At 43.3% G+C, this 22,036-nt stretch overlaps 2 protein-coding genes across 2 annotated transcripts in view; one reads left to right on the top strand and one right to left on the bottom strand.

Moving 5' to 3' along the window:
• Positions 1-22,036, top strand: part of RAD52 (RAD52 homolog, DNA repair protein) — a 69,969-nt gene that overhangs the window by 44,600 nt on the left and 3,333 nt on the right. The window contains exons 18-27 of the mRNA XM_064591730.1: positions 3,715-3,819; positions 4,866-4,967; positions 5,562-5,655; positions 5,827-5,894; positions 8,904-9,022; positions 10,171-10,246; positions 19,786-19,982; positions 20,179-20,345; positions 21,357-21,425; positions 21,795-22,010. Coding sequence (XP_064447800.1) covers positions 3,715-3,819; positions 4,866-4,967; positions 5,562-5,655; positions 5,827-5,894; positions 8,904-9,022; positions 10,171-10,246; positions 19,786-19,982; positions 20,179-20,345; positions 21,357-21,425; positions 21,795-22,010 — 1,213 coding nt within the window. The remainder of the gene's footprint in view (positions 1-3,714; positions 3,820-4,865; positions 4,968-5,561; positions 5,656-5,826; positions 5,895-8,903; positions 9,023-10,170; positions 10,247-19,785; positions 19,983-20,178; positions 20,346-21,356; positions 21,426-21,794; positions 22,011-22,036) is intronic.
• On the bottom strand, positions 885-2,089 carry LOC123842844 (large ribosomal subunit protein uL14-like). Its single transcript, XM_064593498.1, is given in 3 exon segments — positions 885-892; positions 1,604-1,948; positions 1,951-2,089. Coding segments are annotated over 3 exon segments (492 nt in total).

The following is a 22,036-nucleotide window of genomic DNA, read 5'->3' as shown; positions in this document are numbered from 1 at the left end:
CTATTTTTTCTGGCATTTACAATTGCATTCTAAATATGATCCTTATTCCACTATTTCCTGTTGTAACAATTTTAAATTGTTGGTTTTTTTTTTTTTTAAGATTTTATTTATTTATTTGACAGAGAGAGACACAGCGAGAAAGGAACACAAGCAGGGGGAGTGGGAGAGGGAGAAGCAGGCTTCCCGCCGAGCAGGGAGCCCAATGCAGGGCCTGATCGCAGGACCCTGGGATCATGACCTGAGCCGAAGGCAGATGCTTAATGACTGAGCCACCCAGGTGCCCCTGTTGGTTGTTTTTTTTTTAAAAGTAATCTCTGTGCCCAACGTGGGACTTGAACTCACAACCCGAGATCAAGAGTCTAGTGCTCTATCAGCTGAGCCAGCCAGGCACCCAACCTGTTTTAATAGATTGTGTGTGTGTATGTGTGTGTGTTTATGTGTGTGTTCCAATTTCTCCACATCCTCAACTAACATTGGTTATTCTCTGTCTTTTTTATTGTAGCTATCCCAGCATATGTGAAGTGTTTCTTTTTTTAAAAGTTTTTATTTAAATTCCAGTTAGTTAACATACGGGTATAATATTAGTTTCAGGTATATAATATATTGATTCTATTTTAACAATTTTTTGTTTTATTTTTTTAAGTTTATTTATTTATTTAAATACTCTCTACCCCCAACATGGGGCTTGAACTCACGACCCCAAGATCAAGAGTCGCATGCTCTTCTGACTGAGCCAGCCAGGCGCCCCTGTTATAACCATTTTAGACAATTAATTAACCTAGTGTAGGCCACCCTTCTACTTTTTCAGTGCCAGATTAGAAATAATTGATCATTCTTAGTTGAAATGTAGTGTTTTATGATCATTTAAATAATCTTTTGCATTTTCATCGTACTGTACATAAGAAAGTTAAGACGCACTTAGCAATAGCTAACCTTTTAGGACTTCTTGTGTGTCCTATTCTAATGCAGTTTTCAAGCAGTATCATGTTAATCTCGACAGAACCCGGAGGAAATGCAGGTATTATTCCTTTGTCCATTTTCTAGATGAGAGAACATCCTTTAGAGAGATTGTGTGATTTTTTTCCCTTAGTCAAGCACCTAGTGGGTGTATAGCCAGAAACTGACGTTTGGAACTTGAGCCCCTAAACGCTGTATTGCGGCGCCATGGGAGCGTCCCGCCACCTAACATTCCTAGCTCTGTAGTTTTACTGTCAGCAAATAACCTGAAGACTACAGCAAGCAAGTTTGCTGAGGCACAACTTTTTTTTTTTTTTTTTTTGCCAAGTACTGTTTATCTTTATTTTGCACACACCCACAGCCAGTTTGCACCGAGTGATTTCATTTTACAAAAGGAGGCAAGGGTTGGGTGGTGTCAAGAAAGGTGACCTGTAGGGCGCCTGGGTGGCTCAGTCATTAAGCGCCTGCCTTCGGCTCAGGTCGTGATCCCAGGGTCCTGGGATCCAGCCCCGCATCGGGCTCCCTGCTCAGCGGAGGGCCTGCTTCTCCCTCTCCCGCTCCCCCTGCTTGTGTTCCCTCTCTCGCTGTGTCTCTCTCTGTCAAATAAATAAATAAAATCTTAAAAAAAAAAAAAAAGAAAGGTGACCGGTAGAAAAGAATAGGAAGACAAACATTGGGAGCACATAATTAAAAATTTTTTTGAACACACCAAAGAATCCTGCAGTGCTGCCCGCAGCGGCTGCAACCCTGGGCCACACGCGTGCACACTCCTTTGCAACTGGTCCGGTGACCGCAGCACCTTTGAGTTCGCCTTTACTGTTCACTGTGACCCCCACGTTGCCTTCGAAACAGGGACACACACCGGCTTTTCTCCAGTAGGACTTGCGTTGTCCAGTTACCTGCCGGATATACCTTCTTTCTGAACTTGGTTTGCCTTTCTTCACTCTGGCCATCATCATGTCACCCCCACCAGCAGCAGGAAGCCGGTTCCATCCCTGATCCCCTTCGCCGAGATCATCTACAGATTTTTGGCTCCTGTGCTGTCAGCACAGTTGGTCACGGCTCCTACGGGAAGACCCAGGGAAATCCGGAATTTCACACCGGAGGACCCACCATGTCCTCGCTTCCACATCTTGAACGCTGGAAAGGGACAGAAAGGCTGGGGCACAATATTGAATCCATCTGCTCTGAGACGGGTGTAGGGGTCAGTCAGGTAGTGGGTCAGCCAGTTGCAGGTGCTTCTGAGGGTAATTCTGTTTTCTAATGGACTATACATTTGCATAGTCTCAGTCTAATGCATTGGCTCCCCAACTTGAGCTTGTGTCAGAATCACCTGGTGCCTTGGGCAAGCACTAACTCCTGGGCCTCCGCTCTAGTTTCTGATCCAGGAGGTCTAGGGCAGGACCTGAGGGTTTGCATTTCTAGTAAGTTCCCAGGTGATGATGATGCTGCAACAGACCTAACTGGTCTAACGCTTTATTCCTCCTGAATGTTAGGGCTGTCCACACTGCTCTCTCTTGCTCTTTAACTTCCCTGTTAGTCTTCCCCTACCAGCCAGCTTGTTAGCTCCTGGAAAGTCGGTCAGTTATTATGACTTTTACCTTTTTTAAAAAACACATATATTTTATTTATTTCTTTGAGAGAGAAAGAGAGCATGAGCAGAGGGAGAGGGGAAAAGCAGACTCTGCACTGAGCAGAGAGCCCGATATGGGGCTTGATCTCAGGACCCCGAGATCATGACCTGGGCTGAAGATAGACACTTAACTGACTGAGCCACCCAGGTGCCCCTGGCTTATACTTCCCTTTTTGACCCCACTGAGGCCAGGATCATGTTGTTCATATAGTAGTAGTAATCAGTTGCTTGATTAATCTCCCTTGGAGTGTCTTTGTAATTTTGACTTTTTCAATGATAAATACTGCAATTATAATACATTCTAATTATAAAAATCACCTTTAATAACACCATCACCCTAGCAAACATTTCATGGTTTTTTTTTTTTAAAGATTTTATTTATTATTTATTTGAGAGAGAGAGTGAGAGAGAGAAAGAGCACAAGAGGGGGGAGCGGGAGAGGGAGAAGCAGACTCCCTGAGGAGCAGGGAGCCCGATGCGGGACTCGATCCCGGGACTCCAGGATCATGACCTGAGCCAAAGGCAGTCGCTTACCAACTGAGCCACCCAGGCACCCTCATGGTTTGTTTTTTTAAGTAGGCTCAATGCCCAACGTGGGGCTTGAACTCATGACCCTGAGATCAAGGTTCGCATGCTCTACCAACTCAGCCAGCCAGGCGCCCCCACCCTAGCAAGAATTTTTTTTTTTAAAGATTTTATTTATTTATTTGAGAGAGAGAGAATGAGAGAGAGAGAGCACATGAGAGGGGGGAGGGTCAGAGGCAGAAGCAGGCTCCCTGCCGAGCAGGGAGCCCGATGCGGGACTCGATCCTGGGACTCCAGGATCATGACCTGAGCCGAAGGCAGTCGCTTAACCAACTGAGCCACCCAGGCGCCCCCTAGCAAGAATTTTAACAGAAGGGTATAAGTGGTCCCTAAAGGATTTTCAATGCCATGTTGGAGGGTAGCTAAGCACTGAGGAACTTAGTCCTTGATTGGGGCAGTGCTTACAAATAAAGTGTTAAGTAAATAAAGCGACTTGTAGGATACTACATATGGATGATTTAATCTGATTTTGAATAGAGGCTCCTGTTTTTTATCTTTTAGCATTCTTTGAGATCTTTTTAAATCTTCTGTTTTTACAGAGGTCACCCGGAATCAACATGTCTGGGGCTGAGGAAGCAGTTCTTGGAGGCCGTGGCAGCCATCCTTCCTCTGCTGGTGGCAACTCTGTATTATGCTTTGGACAGGTAACTGTGTGTTTTTCATACCTGGGAAGAATGAGGTTAAGTGAAAAGGTAGGAGAAAGTAATTTGTAGAGCATCGTCATATACTTGGAAGCTATTTATTGTCAGTGGGTTTTCCGTTAGGTGCATTTTTTGGGAGTCTGATAAACTCTCAGGGCATTGTGGAACTTTAGCATTAGTACTGGGGATTACATTTAGATTTACATTTTGTTTATTTTTTTGGATAGATTACATATTCACGTGGTAAAACATTCAAAATGAAACGTAGACTATATGTGAATGAAAAGGCTTATACTCTTTCCCCATCACTCCTATCCGCATTTCACCCAGTTCCAAAGATTCTGGTGTCATATTCTTTGTGGAGATATTCTGTGCATATAAAAGAGATTCTTGCTTTGTCCGCTCGATTCCATCTTTGTCTATACCAGAGATCTGTTGGTTCAAAGGTATTTCATTTAAATAGGGCAAGGGGAAAACTACCAAGGGGACAAAAGTCAAAACAAGTAGTAGTATATTTATGTACGTGTAGGATGGAAAATTGTTGAATTAGAGAAGAGGTATTTCCCCTACTCCCTTGCGGGCATTAAACATATATACAGACTCTGAGGCGGGACGTTTTAGTTTACCAATTCTGGCTTGAGAAAGTTTTGTCAGGAGGGTGGTGACACCAGGGCAATGCCTCTCAAAATGTGGCCCAGTGACCCCCAGAGGTTCACCAGACCTCTTCCGAGTGCATGAGGTCAAGAAGAGTTCCTTAATAATACTAAAATACTTCTTGCCTTTTCCTTTCATTCTCTCTGAGTGAACAGTGGGGCTCTCCAGAGCACGCACGGCCTAGGGGGATGCTGCTTTGACGGCTGATGGAAGGTGTGCCTTAGAAGTTTCTCAGTTTTAATACCTAGTATTGGTAGACATAACCCTGTAAACAAGAGCTCCTAGGGTCCTCAATACTTTTTAAGAGTGTAAAGGGTCTGGAGACCAAAAAGTTGAAGACTTGCTGACGTAGGAATGGGGGAAATGTCAATTTAATTTTCCTCTCTGGATTGCAGTATCAGTACACAGCAGAAGAGTACCAGGCCATCCAGAATGCTCTGAGGCAGAGGCTGGGCCCGGAATACATCAGTAGCCGCACGGCTGGAGGAGGCCAGAGGGTAGGAGAGTTGATATGCTTGAAAAGTGGGTACCCCTCTAGCTGGCTACTCAGAGGATCTCGCTCCCTCTCTGGGTCTTCACGGATTCAGAAGGTCTCCTGCTAACCGTTGCTAGATGTTTCCTAGTGTCTTTGGGAGGGGATGGGTTCCAGCCGTCATTGTCATCTGAAGCGACCGAAGTGTTGTCTTGAGACTTCCGTACCTGCCATCTTGGGATTGTTACACCGTCTTTTAAAAATGTTTCTTTTACCTTTTGCTTCTAATTTTCACTTCTGTGTATATTTTTGGTCTTCAATAATATATGTCAGCCTGAGACTTGTACTTTTTTGGAAACTGTGAGTTTTGGAAACTGCTAGGTGAGTGGATATCTTTCCCCTCTGAGTCTAGTCCCTCCCTCCAGACAAAACATTAGTTCTAACTGGTTCCTTCTGGAAGATCTTTAAAATAAGTTCACTGAGAATTTCCCTGGAATGTTAAAGGGCAGTTTTGCCAAAAAAGCTGGTAAGGAGTAAATTAAGTAAATTTTGATTCTCATTTAAGTATGGCAGGGAATTTTAATAAGCTTTTTTTTTCCTCTTTAATTTCTTTTCCCAGGTATGTTACATTGAAGGTCACAGGGTAATTAATCTGGCCAATGAGATGTTTGGTTACAATGGCTGGGCACACTCTATCACACAGCAGAATGTGGGTATGTTTCCTGGCAACAGTGACTTCTTCATTTCCCTTACTTTGGTACTAATTTCGGATGAGAGTATTTTGTGGGTGAGGATGTAGGGTAGGTGTATTTTGTTGCCAGCAGGATATGGGTGAGGCACAGGGATCAGTATCCTCTTCAACTGGTTCTCTTTCCCACTCCTAGATTTTGTTGACCTTAACAATGGCAAGTTCTACGTGGCAGTCTGTGCATTTGTGAGAGTCCAGTTGAAGGTGAGGGTGATGGAATAGACCCACTGCCTCCAAGGACCGGGTGGGTGGTAAGAGAGAATGAGCAGGTAGAGAATTCTCTGGCCTGGGCCTAGAGAGCTAGGCTCTAGAGCTGGGGCTCAGCCAGTGTTCCTTAGGATGGTGGTACCCAAACATTCTTACTCACGTGCCCCCTAAATGAATTCTGAAAAACTTGTGTTTTCCTGCACATTTTAAGCTGACACCTAAAAATTTTCACCCAAAATATAAATGCAGATCCTCTGCATTTCAAAATTTTGTGTTACACCACTCTGCTTTTATGAAAGACCTATGCTGGTACCTGTTTTCGCTTAACTGAAAGAAATCCAGAGAAGATTTTCGCTTTTATGAAAAAAGGCACAGCCTGGTGGCAAGAGTGGCCCCGCGAGTCCATCCCTGGGAACCACACTCAGCATCTCGGCAGAGCTTTGAACGCCATCTGTGAGCATCTGTGTTTTATCTCCATATGTTTTGTGCATCCGTTAGCAAGATGTGTCCTAAGGTATCAGAAAAGCCTAAGAGAGGTTATTTTTTGCATCTGGGAATGCTCAGAAAGCATTTCCATATAAATTAATGGTAATTCTCTGCTTTATGCCATTTTGGCTTACGAAAGTTTTCATGAGAACATTCTACTTTTGGATAACAGGGCAAACCTGTAGTTGCAACGGTATGTTTTTTAGCATATTGTAAAATCTGACATTCTAAAATAAATCTGTTACATTTTTATCTTCCTTTTTTATTCAAGTGTAATTAACATATGGTGGTATATTAGTGTCAGGTGTACAATATAGTGATTCAACACTTCCGTACATTTCTCACGGCTCATCAGGATAAGTGTCTCCTTTGTCCCCTTTATTCCACGTATATTTTGTTACATCCTTTTTAAATGTACCAATGGATTTTAAATATCATAAACGATTAAATACTGTCATCCACTTAAAAAAATACACGAGCAAGCTATTCTTTTTTTTTTTAAAGATTTATTTATTTATTTGAGAGAGCGAGAATGAGAGAGAGAGAGAGAGTACATGAGAGAGGGGAGGGTTAGAGGGAGAAGCAGGCTCCCTGCTGAGCAGGGAGCCCGACGCGGGACTCGATCCCGGGACTCCAGGATCATGACCTGAGCCGAAGGCAGTCGCTTAACCAACTGAGCCACCCAGGCGCCCCAGCTAATTCTTTAATCATGAGAAATTTTACATTGTTTCTTCTCAAACTCATATTTCCATTCTATCTCCCCATTGGCTTTTGTCAGTATATATATATATGTGTGTGTGTGTATGTATATATGTGTATGTATATGTATATATGTATAAACAAAATACATGTTTGGAATATATGTATATGTTTGGAATATATATTTTATATATATTATATGTGTTCAGAACCTTTTATTAATAACCTTAGCATATTCCTCTGTGTGTGTATGTATGTGTATATAAAAGTTTTTTTTTTTTTAAGATTTTTTATTTATTTATTTGACAGAGAGACAGACACAGCGAGAGAGGGAACACAAGCAAGGGGAGTGTGAGAGGGAGAAGCAGGCTTCCCGCAGAGCAGGGAGCCCGATGCGGGGCTCGATCCCAGGACCCTGGGATCAGGACCTGAGCTGAAGGCAGACACTTAACGACTGAGCCACCCAGGCGCCCCTAAAAGTAATTTTTTTGGGTAAATTTTCAGTGACCTTAAGGCTCTAAATTATAAAAAATTTCTTCTGGATTGAGTTACTATTACAGGTATTATTAACACAAAATTAATCAGTCAATTGGGTCTATGAGGGGGACAAAATAACTACATCAAAATTTATATACTTAAAAAAAATGAATTTTTATGGAAAATGCATTTCTTTTTTTTTTTTAAGATTGTATTTATTTATTTGTCAGAGAGAGAGAGCCCAAGTAGGGGAGTGGCAGGCAGAGGGAGAGGCAGATTCCCCGCTGAGCAGGGAGCCCGACGCAGGGCTTGATCCCAGGACCCTGGGATCATGACCTGAGCTGAAGGCAGATGCTTAACCGACTGAGCCACCCACGGGCCCCAGGAAAATGCATTTATTAATAAGATGGATGAAGCTTTTTTTCTTTTTAGATAGTTTATATGTCCATCATTTAATATTACTTTTTCCTAGATAGAACATTCAGCATTAATTCTATTCTAACTTCTCATTTTTATAATTAGTACTGAAAAACCTTACATAAATAAACTGGGAATGGAGAGAGTGTTGTTACAGTGTCACTCATTTCTTTGAATAAGCTTTCTGAGTTATACCTCAAAAATCAGAGTCCTGTCATCCAAAATTATATTTGGTTCTCTATCAGCTAATAACTTGATCAGGTGTACCTTCATTTTTGGTGAAAGCCAAGAAATGGATACCTGCCTAACCCATAAAAAGATTTGCTATCCAGTCGTTAAGAGTCTGTTAAATACAGTATTTCACATTTTCCTTTTGTTTAGTGTCCCAGAGGTTTTTATACCTTGGGGTAATGCACCTTAGTAAGACTTAGGGTGGGTTAGCTATGTGTCTTTTTTATTTCATTTTATTTTATTTATATTTTTTATTTTTTAAAGATTTTATTGATTTATTTGTCAGAGAGAGAGTACAAGCAGGGGGAGCGGCAGGCAGAGGGAGAGGGAGAAGCAGACTCCCTGCTGAGCAGGGAGCCCAATGTAGGGCTCGATCCCAGGACCCTGAGATCATGACCTGAGCCGAAGGCAGATGCTTAACAGACTGAACCACCCAGGCGCCCCAGATATGTGCCTTTTTTATGTGAAAGAGGAAGTGGGAAGGGAGAATTGTCTTGCACATTTACGCGGAGATCAGGTCTAGAAGGTAGTGCTGGAAATTAATTCTCTTCCAACTCTGTGCCCGTGTGCCCTTTAGCAAGGCGCCTGGGTTCTGTGCGCCTGGTGCGAACGCCCTTGAGGGCGAGAAAAGCTGTGGAACCAGGGACGCGGCTGCAGCTTTTCATGTTGGAGTCTGAACTCCTTTTCTACCCGCAGGATGGCTCATATCATGAAGATGTGGGCTATGGTGTCAGTGAGGGCCTCAAGTCAAAAGCCTTGTCTTTGGAGAAGGCCAGGAAGGAGGCCGTGACCGACGGGCTGAAGCGAGCGCTGAGGTGAGCACAAGGGCTGGGGTTTAACCTGCGTCAGTTTTATTTCCTGTTCGTTTGTTTAAAACATAATTCGTTCACGTGGTACGAAAGTTAAAATAACTTTATAAATTATAATTTATATATATATTTTTATAAAATAATAAAATAACCCACGTCTCACTCCCCCTTGTCCCCCTCGGCCCTGTTTCCTACACTTCGTATTTTCCCCATGCTTCTTTATGCTTAGGTCTGCCTTCTTTGGGATCAAGTGGTAGAATACTATATTCTCTACTCTGTACTTCACTTTGCTTACCCCCATCTCAGTCGTGTGTCTTGGAGACCTTTCCACACAAGGACAGAGATAGCTTCCCCATTCTCTTTAAAACACCTAAACAGTGTTTCCTTGGGTATGTACAACTTAGGTGCATAGAACAAGGGTTTTTTTAACCTTTTTTGGGGTCTTACATGGCCTTTGAGAATTGAAGTGAATTGGATCACACATGTATGAACCTACACTAAAAACTTGCTGTACCATAACCCATACAGGAGGCCAGATGTCCCAAGTAAAGAACTTCAGTCATGGAGGAGGATGTGCCCTAAGTGTGTGTTGCCCACTATTATTGGGGAATTGGAACCGTCCTTGGAAAAAGAATTCTCTGCTCTGGAGTTGGTGCTAATGGGGTTTTGTGGTTTCTTAGTCTTTTCGTCCTCCTTACCTCTTGTTTTTTTTTTTGTTTTTTTTTTTTAAAGATTTTATTTATTCATTTATTTGAGAGAGTGAGAGAGCACATGAGAGGGGGGAAGGTCAGAGGGAGAAGCAGACTCCCTGCCGAGCAGGGAGCCCGATGCGGGACTCGATCCCGGGACTCCAGGATCGTGACCTGAGCCGAAGGCAGTCGCTTAACCAACTGAGCCACCCAGGCACCCCTCCTTACCTCTTGTTGAGGGCAGAGACTGGTGACTGTTAGGCCCTGTGCTGTATTCTGAGAGCCTCATACAGAGGGCGTGAACATGGCACGTGCCCAGGAAACGTTACTGCATGTATATTAGGTACCATCTCCTCTGCTGCAGTTGAGAAGCACCTTGCCACAAAGGTATCTGGTCTCTGATATTTACACCTAATCATTCTCAACCTGTTTCTCGCTCTTTTTTTTTTCTTTCCTTACCCTTAGAAGTTTCGGGAATGCACTTGGAAATTGTATTCTGGACAAAGACTGTCTGAGGTCACTAAATAAGCTTCCCCGCCAGGTATGTTAGAAATGGATGGATGGAATGCAGCACAGTAAAGATAGGACTATTTTCCGGCTGGCATGGGTTGAGTATTCCGGGAGGGAGAGAGAAGGGGAGACTCAGCTCTTTCGAGGGTCTGGAATGTGCATTTCAGACTTGTTTGACCACCAGAGCCAGCAGGAACCAGTCACCTTATTTTCCTGCTGGAGGAATTGAAGCCTCGAGAATCGGTGCCACTTGCTTTCTTCCGCCCGAGAGCTGTGTTCGGAACGGTCTGTGAAACCTCAAAAGGAGCACAGAGCCCCGGCAGCGCCCGGTGGTTCCTTAGCAACACTCAGCAAGAACCCACCTCTTCAGCCTTCTTGCTGCTCCTGCGCTCGAGGGGCCGCGGCGTAGATGCCCTTGGCTCTGCCCGAGCCTATCACGCGAGCCGCGCCTTGGCCTTTGGAGACAGGGGTCCGGAATGGCGCGGCCCTGGCCTCGCTCTTGGCGGGGCTGAGGGGGGGGCGGAGCGTGCCTGTGGCCGGCGGAGTGGCTGCCGGCTCCGGGGCCGGGGCCGGGCCGGGGCGTTCTCGAAGAGCCCCGCGGTGCCGCCGCCCACGGCTGCCGCCTGGGGACACCTGACAGCCGGGAGTGGCACTTGGCAGCCGTCAAAACGCCACTTTCCCTTGTTAAAATCCTTTTATACACTATTGGCCTCCGCTTGCTTATATTTTAAGAATTTTTGCATCTGTGTTTATGAGCGATATTAGGGGGTTTTTTTATTATTGTGGTAAAAAAATAACAAAATTGACCATTTTAGCCATTTTTAAGTGTATAGTTCACTGATGAAACAGATCTCCAGAACTTTTAATCTTGGGATACTGCAACTTCACACCCATAGGACAACCCCCCATTTCCCCTTCTCACAGCCCCTGGTTACCAGCATTCTACTTCCAGTTCCTGTGAATTTGACCACTTTAGACACCACATGCAAGTGGAATCATACTGTTTGTTTTTCTGTGACTTATTTCACTTGGCATAATGGCCTCAAGTTGCATCTATGTTGTAGCTTGTGTCAGAAGTACCCTCTTTTTTCGGCATGCCTGGCTGGCTCAGTCGGTAGAGTGTGGGACCCTTGATCTCAGGGTTTAAGTTCAAGCCCCATGTTGGGTGTAGAGATCACTTAAACATAAAGTCCTTAAAAAAAAAAAAAAAGAATTATGTTCCTTTTTAAGGCTGAATAATCCACTGTATGCATACACCACATTTTCTTTAATTTTTCCATCAATGGACATCTGGTGGCTTTCATCTCTTGACTTGAGAATAGTGCTGTTATGAACATGGTTTTGCAAATACCTCTTTAAGACCCTGCTTTCAGTTATTTTGGATATATCCAGAGGTGGGTTTGCTGGATCATATGGTAGTGTTTTTGTTCTTTTTTTTACACAGAGCTTGAGCTCACCACCCTGAGGTCAAGACCTGAACTCAGATCAAGAGTTGGACACTTAACTGACTGAGCCACCCCCGCGTCCCCATATGGTAGTTTTTTTTTTTTTTATTCTTATGTTAATCCCCATACATTACATCATTAGTTTTAGATGAAGTGTTCCATGATTCATTGTTTGTGCATAACACCCAGTGCTCCATGCAGAATGTGCCCTCCTCAATACCCACCACCAGGCTAACCCATCCTCCCACCCCTCCCCTCTAGAACCCTCAGTTTGTTTTTCAGAGTCCATCGTCTCTTATGGTTCGTCTACCCCTCCGATTTCCCCCGCTTCATTCTTCCTCTCCTGCTACCTCCTCCTTCTTTTTTTTTTTTTTTTCTGAACATATATTGCATTATTTGTTTCAGAGGTACAGATCTGAGATTCAACAGTCTTGCACAATTCACAGCGCTTACCAGAGCACATACCCTCCCCAGTGTCTATCACCCAGTCACCCCATCCCTCCCACCCCACCCCCCACTCCAGCAACCCTCAGTTTGTTTCCTGCGATTAAGAATTCCTCATATCAGTGAGATCATATGATACATGTCTTTCTCTGTTTGACTTATTTCGCTCAACATAATACCCTCCAGTTCCATCCACGTCGTTGCAAATGGCAAGACCTCATTCCTTTTGATGGCTGCATAATATTCCATTGTATATATCTACCACATCTTCTTTATCCATTCATCTGTCGGTGGACATCTTGGCTCTCCCATATGGTAGTTTTTTGAGGAACGTCCACACTGTTTTCTGTAGTGGCCACAACATTTTATAGTCCAACCAACAGTGCACAAGTGCTCCAATTTCTCTACATCCTTACCAACACTTGTTATTTTCTGCTTTTTTGATAGCAGCCATCCTAGTGGGTGTGAGGTGCTCTCTTATTGTGGGTTTGATTTGCATTTCTCTGATGATAAGTTTCGATGTTGAACATCTTTTCATATGCTTTTTGACCATTTGTATATCATCTTTGGAGAAATGTCTATTCAAGTTCCTTGCCCATTTTTAAATTGGGGATTTTAATTTTTTGTTGTTGGGTTATAGGAATTCTGTATCTATTCTGAATATTAACCCCTTATCAGAGACAGGATTGCAATTTTTTTTTTCCTATTTCATAGGTTGCCTTTAAAATGTTTAAGTTTGACATTGTCCCATTTGTGTATTTTTGCTTTGTGCTTTTAGTGTCATATGCAAGAAATCCTTGTCAAATCCAATGTCATCAAGCTTTTCCCCTATATTTTCTTCTATGAGTTTTATGGGTTTGGTCTTATGTTTAAGTCTTTAATCTATCTTGAATTTATTTTTGTTTATGATGTAAGATACAGGTCTAACTTCATTCTTCTGCATGTGGATATCCAGTTTTCCCAGCATCATTTGTTGAAGAGACTCTCCTTTCCCCATTGAGTGGTCTTGGCACGCTTGCTGATATTCATTTGATCATTTATGCAAGGGTTTATTTCTGGGCTCTCTATTCCATTGGACTGTGTGTCTGTATTTATGGCAGTATCATACCATTTTGATCACTGTAGCTTTGCAGTGTGTTTTGAAATCAGAAGGTATGAGCCCTTCAACTTTGTTCTTCTTTTTCAATATTGTTTTCACTATTTGAAGTCCTTTGAGATTCTATATGAATTTTAGGATGATTTTTTTTTAATGCAAATAATGCTATGGGAATTTGGATAGGGTTTGTGTCGAAGCAGTAGATCACTTTGGTAATATGGGCATCTTAACCATATTAAGTCTTCCAATTTATGAACATGGGATGTCTTTCCATTTTTTTGTGGCTTCTTTAATTACTTTTAGCAATGTTTTGCAGTTTTCAGTGTATAAGTCTTTCACATTCTTGGTTAGGTTTATTACTAAGTATTTTATTCTTTTGATGCTATTGTAGATGGATTGTTTTCTTCATTTTCTTTTTGGATTGTTCATTACTAGTGTATAGACACAACTGATTTTTGTGTGTTGATTTTGTATCCTGCAACTTTGTTGAATTTGTTTATTAGTTCTAATAATTTTTTTTTTTGGTAGTCTGTAGGGTTTTCTGCACATGAGATCATGTCATCTGCATCTAGAGATAATTTTACTTCTTTTCCACTTTGGATTCCTTTTATTTCTTTTTCTTGCCTAATTGCTCTGGCTAGGATTTCCGATATGCTGAGTATGAGTAGTAAGAGTGGCATCCTTGCCTTGTTCCTGAAAAGCTTGCCTTGTTCCTAGGAAAAGCTTTCAGTCTTTCACCATTGAGTATGATGTTAGCTGTGGGTTTTTCATATAAGGCCTTCATTATGTTGAGGTATATTTCTTCTATTCCTAGTTTGTTGAATATTTTTATCACAAAAAGGTATTGAGTCTTATCAAATGCTTTTTCTGCATTAATTGAGATTAGCATGTGCTTTTGTCCCTTCTTTTGTTACTGTGGTGTGTATCACACTGATTGATTTGTGGAGTTGACCCATCCTTGCATCCTATGAATAAATCCCCCTTGGTCACAGTGTATAATTCTTTTAATGTGCTATTGAATTTGGTGGGCTAGAATTTGGAGGATTTTTTTTTTTTAAAGATTTTATTTATTTATTCATGAGAGACAGAGAGAGAGAGAGAGAGAGAGAGGCAGAGGGAGAAGCAGGCTCCCCGCGGAGCAGGGAGCCCGATGCGGGACTCGATCCAGGGACTCCAGGATCATGACCTGAGCCGAAGGCAGTCGCTTAACCAACTGAGCCACCCAGGCGCCCTCATGTTGACAGTTTCTGTTGCTGTGCAGAAGCATTTTAGTTTGATGTAGTCGTGCTTGTTTATTTTTGCTTTTGTTGGCTTTGCTTTGGTGTCAGATCCAAAAAGTCATCACCGAAACCAATGTTAAGGAGCTTATCTCCTGTGTTTTCTTCTAGGAGTTTTATGGTTTCAGGTCTTACACTCAAGTCTGTACTTCGTTTTGAGTATATTTGTGTATTGTGTCAGATAGTGGTCTAGTTTCATTCTTTGGCATGTGCTGTCCAGTTTCCCAAGACCATTTATTGAAGAGACTGTCCTTTCTACATTGTACACTCTTGGCTTCTTTGTCATAAATTTGTTGATTGTATAAACATGGGTTTCTTTCTGAGCTCTCTATTTTGTTCCTTTGTTTTAGGTGTCTGTATTTATGTCAGTACCATGCTGTTTTGACTACTATAGCTTTATAATATAGTTTGAAATCAGGTAGCATGATGCCTTCAGCTTTGTTCTCAAGTTTGCTTTGGCTATTTGGAGTCTTTTGTGGTTTCATACAAATTTTAGGATTGTTCTATTTCTGTGGAAAATGCCATTGGGATTTTGATAGGGATTGCACTGAATCTGGAGATTGTTTTGGTTTGTTGGGCATTCTAACAATATTAATTCTTCCAATCCACAGCATGGAATATGTTTCTATTTATTCTTCAGTTTCTTTCATCGATGTCTTACAGTTTTCACTCTATAGGTCTTTTACCTCCTTGATTCATTTATTGCTGAATATTTTATTCTTTTTGTTGCAATTATAAATGGGTTTGTTTTCTTAATTTCTCTTTCTGGTAGTTTGTTACTAGGATACTGTTTTTGACTTCTGGCAGTTTGATTATAATGTGCCTTGGTGTGAGGCTTTTGCGTTTGTCCTAGATGTAGTTTTTTGAGCTTCTTGAATTTGTATGTCTTCTCTTTCCTTAGATTTTGGAAGTTTTAAGCCATTAATTCCTCAGATAATCTCTCTGCCCCTTTCTCTTTCTCTTCTTCTGAGACTCTTAATATATAGCGTGATGAGTGTCCTATAGGCCCCTTAGGCTCTGTCATGTTTCTTCATTCTTTCTTCTTTTTGCTTCTCTGAGGAGATGATTTCAAATGACCTGTCTTCATGTTGCTGATTCTTTCTTCTGTCAGTTCAAGTCTGCTGTAAAACCCCTCTAGTGAACTTTTCAGCTGTTATTATATTTTTCAGTTCCAGAACTTGTTAGCTGCTTTTTTATAGTTTCTCTTTGTTGGTATTCTTCTCATTTCATTCATGCATCATTTTCCTGATTTCATTTAGTTGTGTGTGTTCTCTCTTAGCTGATTGAGTATCTTTATGACCATTATTTAAAATTCATTGTTAGGTAGCACATAGATTGCATTTTTTTTGGGGGGGGGTCAGTTTTTGGAGAAGATTTTGTTCCTTTGTTTGGGCCACATTTCCCTGTTTCTTTCTATGCCTTGTGATCTTTTGTTGAGATGTGTCATTTGAGAAAACAACCACCTTTCCCAGTTTTTATGTACTGGTTTTGTGCAGGGGAAGACCTTAAACAGTCAGCCCAGCTAGAGGTCCTAGGACCTCCCAAACCTTTTAGGATCTCCTTCTCCTCCTGGCATCTGACTGCACCCCTGTAGGTCCAATTTGTTCTGGTGCTTATCTCTGTTTTTAGTGACTTTAAAACTCTGCTGGTCCCATCAGCATGCTGAGTCAGGTGAGACAGAAACCAATGCCTTGGGCAGCCCCCAGACCAGCCACAACATCGTAGGTACAGTCTACTCTTTTGTTTCCATCCCAGAGGCAGAGCCCAGGATGGGAAGTTTCCTCCTGGTTGTACTGCTCTATGCTGGATGAGGGCAGGGGCAGGGGCCTGAGTGGGCATGCAAAATGCCACCCATGAATTTTCCTACCCCTTTTGCTGGAATTTTGTCTTGGTTTTATGCTGGCCTGAGGCCTGTAGCTTCTCAGCTGGCCACTGGAGTTCTCACAAAGGTATTCTAGTCTGTATATTGTTAACCCAGTGTCTCTAGGAGGAGGGGGCGCCTGGAGCTTCCGAGTCTACCATTCTGATAACATCCTTTTCCTTTTCTTTTTCACTCTTTTATTTTTTTAAAGATTTTTAAAAATGAAGTGTGATATATACACAGAAAACTATGTAATTTGTAATGGCACAGCCTGATGAATTTTTAGAAGTGAACAGAGTTACTTATCTCCCAGATAAGAAACTAAAACCTTACCAGCACCCCAGGGTACCATTTGCCCCCTCCCATTCACTACCTTGACTTCTCTTTTGAAAAGTAACTATTGTCCTGACTTCTCTATTCTGACTTTCAGCCTCATAGTTGTTGTTTTTTTTTTTTTTTAATTTAGTTGACAGAGATATAGCGAGAAAGAGAACACAAGCAGGGGGAGTGGGAAAGGGAGAAGCAGGCCTCCCGTGGAGCAGGGAGCCGGATGCAGGGCTCGGTCCCAGGACCCTGGGGTCAGGACCTGAGTCAAAGGCAGACGCTTAACTGACTGAGCCACCCAGGCGCCCCTTTCTTTCTTTTTTTATTTATTATTTATTATTTTTTTTAAAAAAGATTTTATTTATTTATTTGACAGATAGAAGAGCACAAGCAGAGGGAGTGGCAGAGGGAAAGGGAGAAGCAGGCTCTGCACTGATCAGGGAAACTGATGCGGGACTCCATCCCAGGACCCTGAGATCATGACCTGAGCCGAAGGCAGACGCTTAACCATCTGAGCCACCCAGGCGCCCTCTTTCTTTTTTAAAAAAGTAATCTCTACACCCAACGTGGGGCTCGAACTTGCAACCCCGAGATCAAAAGTTGGATGCTCTAACGACTGAGCCAGCCAGGTGCCCCAGTCTTGTAGATTTTTTTTCTTGTTTTTGAACTTTATATAAATGAAATTGTTCTTTATAAAAATTCACTGAAGTATTAAAGTGTACATATAAACATGTAGAAAAGTACACTAATCATAAATGTTCAGTGTGATGAACACATTCACTTAACCAGCATCAAAATCAAGATAAAACATTACCAGTGTCCCAGAAGTCTCAGTACTGTCCTTGATGTCACTGCCAAGGACTCCCCTTCTCATCACTACTAAGGGAAACCACTTTTAGCAACATAGATTAGTTTGGACTTTTTGTACTTTTGGGAACCAAACACATGGACTGTTTTGTGTCTGGCATTCATTCGACATGTTTGCGAGATTAATTCACGTTGCATGTAGCATTTTCATTGTATACTTTTCTATTGCATGAGCATAGCACAACTCATTTTTCCATTCTGACTTTATAATAGACAGTGGAGTTTTTTGGTAGTTCTTCATTGTTTTGAATCGGGCTGCTGTTAGCATTCTTGTACACGTCTTTTGGTGCACATACACACCCATTCATCTTGGGAATTACTGGGTCAGGTTAGAGGATAGGCATGTTTCATTTTAACAGATTCTTCCAGTTTTCCAGTGTGGTTGTACAACTTCATACTTCTGCACAGCAGTGTACAATTTCAGCTGTTCCATATCCTTGACAGCACTCAGCATTGTGTGTCTTTTAAGCTTTTTTCACAGCTCACTTTCCCCCATTTTTTCTACTTGCAGTAATTTATACAAAACAAAATTTACCATCTTGAGGTGCCTGGGTGGCTCAGATGGTTAAGCGTCTGCCTTCGGCTCAGGTCATGATCCCAGGGTCCCGGGATTGAGCCCCACATCGGGCTCCCTGCTCAGTGGGGAGCCTGCTTCTCTGTCTGCCTGCCGCTCCCCTGCTTGTGCTCTCTCTCTCTCTCTGCCAAATAGATAGATAGATAGATAGATAGATAGATAAAATCTTTAACAAAAGCAACAAAATAACAACAACAAAAGCCTGAAATTTACCATCTTAACTATTTTAGGTGAACAGACAGTGGTATTAAATACCTTCGTTATGTTGTGCAACCATCGGCACCATCCATCTCTATAACTCTTTTCTTATAAAACTGAAACTGTAACAACAGTTCCCTGCTTCCTCTTCCCTACAGCCCCTGGCAACTGCCATTCTTCTTTCTGTCTTGTTTTTTGACTCTTAAGTACATACCTCATAATAAATGGAACCATACATATTTGCCCTTTTGTGACTGCCTTAACTTCACTTAGCATAATGTCCTCAGTGTTCATCCTTGTAGCATAAGCTCAGTTATTTTTATTTCAAATAAAAAATATATTATTATTATTTTCTAAGTAATCTCTTCCCCCAACATGGGGGCTTGAACTCACGACCCCAAGGTCAAGAGTCGCAGGCCCTACCGACTAAGCCAGCCAGGTGCCCCAAGCTCAGTTATTTTTAACCTACTTATTTACTTTCCAATGTAGATAAGAAATTTCATAATACAATTTTCATTTTCAGGTTATCTTTATCAAAATGGTAGTTGTCTCAATTTCTCCTATTCAATTATTCTATCGATATGAATTGAGAGAGAAGTTCTCCCAAGTGAAAAGCTCTGGGTTTCTGTAGTGCTTAGGGCCTGGAAGTAAAACATTGTGCCAAATGCCATGAAGTATCGTTAGTTCTCACATTTGGTGAGATGCAGGAACGACCCCAAACTGGGAGATTTCCAGCGGCCTTGGCTAGCAGCCTACACCTGTGCTTTGCAAGTTTTCCCCTTCCTGTCATTGGAAGGACACTTAGTTGTGCCACAGCAACCCGAGGCTTCTTCAGTGATGAGTGTTGTATTTCGGGGCAAGTCCTGGGAGAAAGGGCAGAGAAAGGGTAGGCCTCCACAAAGAGTCCGTGTGATCATTTCCATGAAAAAGAGAAAAAGTAGACAGCATCAGACAGATCCGGCTGACAACGAGAGATTCAAATTAGGGTTTACAGACCATTTGCCCTGAATCATAAAGTAAGATTCCTTTTTATCAAAACGTGATTAATACAGAATGGTATAAAGTAGAACACGAAATTGTTTTACTTCTCCTCCTGTAATTAAAAATACAAGGTGAGGGCGCCTAGGTGGCTCAGTTGGTTAAACATCTGCCTTCCGCTCAGGTCATGATCTCAGGGTCCTGGGATCGAGTCCCACATCGGGTTCCCTGCTCGGCGGGAAGCCTGCTTCTCCCTCTCCCACTCCTCCTGCTTGTGTTCCCTCTCTCGCTGTGTCTCTCTCTGTCAGATAATAAATAAAATCTTAAAAAAAAAAAAATACAAGGTGAAATGTGGATCCGTTGTCTCAGCTTCTCAGGACCTAGAGGGAATGATGGATGGAGGACTGTCAGATGCCATTTTCCAGGAACCTAGAAGGTTACGGCGGGGACAAAGGAGGGCAAGTGCAGTTGGAAGAAGGTATTTAGCCCCTTTCTTCCCTTTTTAGTTGCCTCTTGAAGTGGATCTAACGAGAGCAAAGAGACAAGATTTTGAACCATCTGTGGAACAAGCAAGATACAGCAGCTGCCGGCAGAACGTGGCTCCGGGATCCCTTGAACCACCGGAGGTGACCTCGCCTTGCAGACCTAGCCGCTCGGATGATCCGCCCACTGTGGTGCAGGAGGAGAAGGCCAGCAGCTGCCGGTGTGGCCCTGGTTCCCTCCCCGTCCTCCCCTCCTCCCCTCCTCCATTTTCACGGGCTGAGCCAGCGCGGTGGCTTGTGCGCCGTGCCCTCCCCGCGCCCCCCCGGCCCGGCCCGGCCCGGCCCGGCCCGGCCCGCCGCTCCCGCTGCTCCCTGCGCTCGCTGGGGACTCACCCGCCTCGTTCTCTTGGGATGCAGCCTGCGGCCGTCTGCCGCCGCGAGCGACGCCACGTACGAGCGGAAGCTGCGCCAGAAACAGTTGCAGCGGCAGTTCCGGCAGCAGAAGGAGGAGCAGCGGCAGGTTCAGCGGTCCGCTCCGGCGCTGCGCCCGAGCCTCCGCGTGCGTGAGGAGGCTGGGAGCGGCGGTTCGCCGCCGAGCAGCCCTCGAAGGCCTTCTCTCAGGTTCCACGCCGCGTAGAGGAGGCTGAGCACTACGATCATGAAGTCCTGCCCTGCATTTCCCCATTTTTAAAGGCACTCCTTTTTTTAGGGAAGGAAATGGCCCTTGACATAATCTAGAACTAGAAATTTCAGGGTAGAGAACGGTTTTTTTCCTTCCAGGTACTTTGGCCGCGTTTGCTAGAAAGCTTTTCTGAGTAGTCCGTGAACAGAAGGCAGAATTGTCTGACGATAATGGGGGCTTTGGGCCGTGCTTCATCCATGAACATCAGTTTACTTGATCCAGGCCTGGTGGTAGTAGCAGATTTTTTTTTTTTTTTTTTTAGTCTTTCCCAGAGAGTAAAAACAAAGAAAGGGCTTATCCCAGACCAGCTGGATTTTTGCCCAGCTTCTCCCTAAGAAAGATTCAGAGGACTTTCTTCGTGTTTAGTTCATTAATATTCCGCTCAGCACTGACAGGCTTAATGTAGGGGGGGAAAAAAAGCTTACTGTGTTGGGGATGTTCTTAATAGTAACTATTATTCTGGATCTTGAGCTTCCAAACCATTGCAGAAGCTCCTGGCGGGGAGGCCGCCCCCCACCCCGGATCCCACAGCCAGAGCCGCAGTTTATATTGGTTTTACATTTTGAATTTCTGCTTAAGATTTTTTCGAGCAAAGCTTATAGCTTTAAAAAGTAAAAAGTGGACCAGATAGCTTCTAATAACCCCTCTATTTTTGCTGCTTAAGGAGAAATGAACTCTCCCCCCCCGCAATTTGGTGAGAAGAAAAAAAGTCTTTTTAGCTTCTTGTAGATCTGTAGGTAGGGACGGGGATCAGGAATCTCGAATCTCCTACTGGCTGTGCGAGGAACCGGTGGAACTCTAGGCAGCTTTGCACTTCTGAGGTGCTCGCTCCAACAGTTACGTGACTCTCTGGTTTTGTCCTTCCTCTCGCTCTTGCTCGCTCTCGCTGTCTGAACTCCAGCAGCACTGTCAGCAGCTCCTCGCAAGCACAGCACTCCCGTAACTGCCGTTTCCGAACCACTCACAGAGGACTTCCTTACAGGTCAGTAAGAGCTCCGGGCAGGACCTAAGCATTGATCAGTAAGTACCTAGGACATGCACTTTCGGTAGTCACTAACACATTTTAAAAGAGGCATAAAACCCCTCATTTTTATCTGTTGGATAGCCCCGTGAAGTTTTGGGAAAAAAAGAGGACCCCTAATGGACTGATGGCAGTTCTGAGAGCACACACTCAACTCCTCTATTGTCCTAAGAGAAGCTTCACGGTACTTTTAGGGGTAGGGGCAAGAGAAATCCCAGGAGCTGTCGTAGGCCACGCACGACATGGAATTTCTCATGACCAGTTTTCCCCAGTGCTTTATGTGGGAGCACTGGTTGATGCTGCATTTTCTCATGATCTCGGTCCTCACAGACAGTCTCGGAATGTGGGATATGGATCCAGATGCAAGCGACAGTGATGTCAAGCCCTTGTCTAAACCAGAACTGCTCCAGACCTCTGCTACATCAGTCCTGAAGAACCGGATGGTGACCTGGGACAGGACCCCACAGAACCTCTGCCACCAGAATCCACAAGCAAAATCTGGACTCTCGCACCTCCAAACTCACAATAGCAACCAAGATGTAACAGGTAGCGAAGTGTTTAGGAACAAAAAT

This window comes from Mirounga angustirostris, unplaced genomic scaffold (genome assembly GCF_029215605.1).
Source record: "Mirounga angustirostris isolate CCGP_5_RB_7025 unplaced genomic scaffold, mMirAng1.0.hap1 SCAF_5, whole genome shotgun sequence".
Taxonomy (NCBI): domain Eukaryota; kingdom Metazoa; phylum Chordata; class Mammalia; order Carnivora; family Phocidae; genus Mirounga; species Mirounga angustirostris.
Note: the sequence above shows the minus strand (reverse complement) of the source record. Positions and strands in the feature narration are given on the sequence as shown.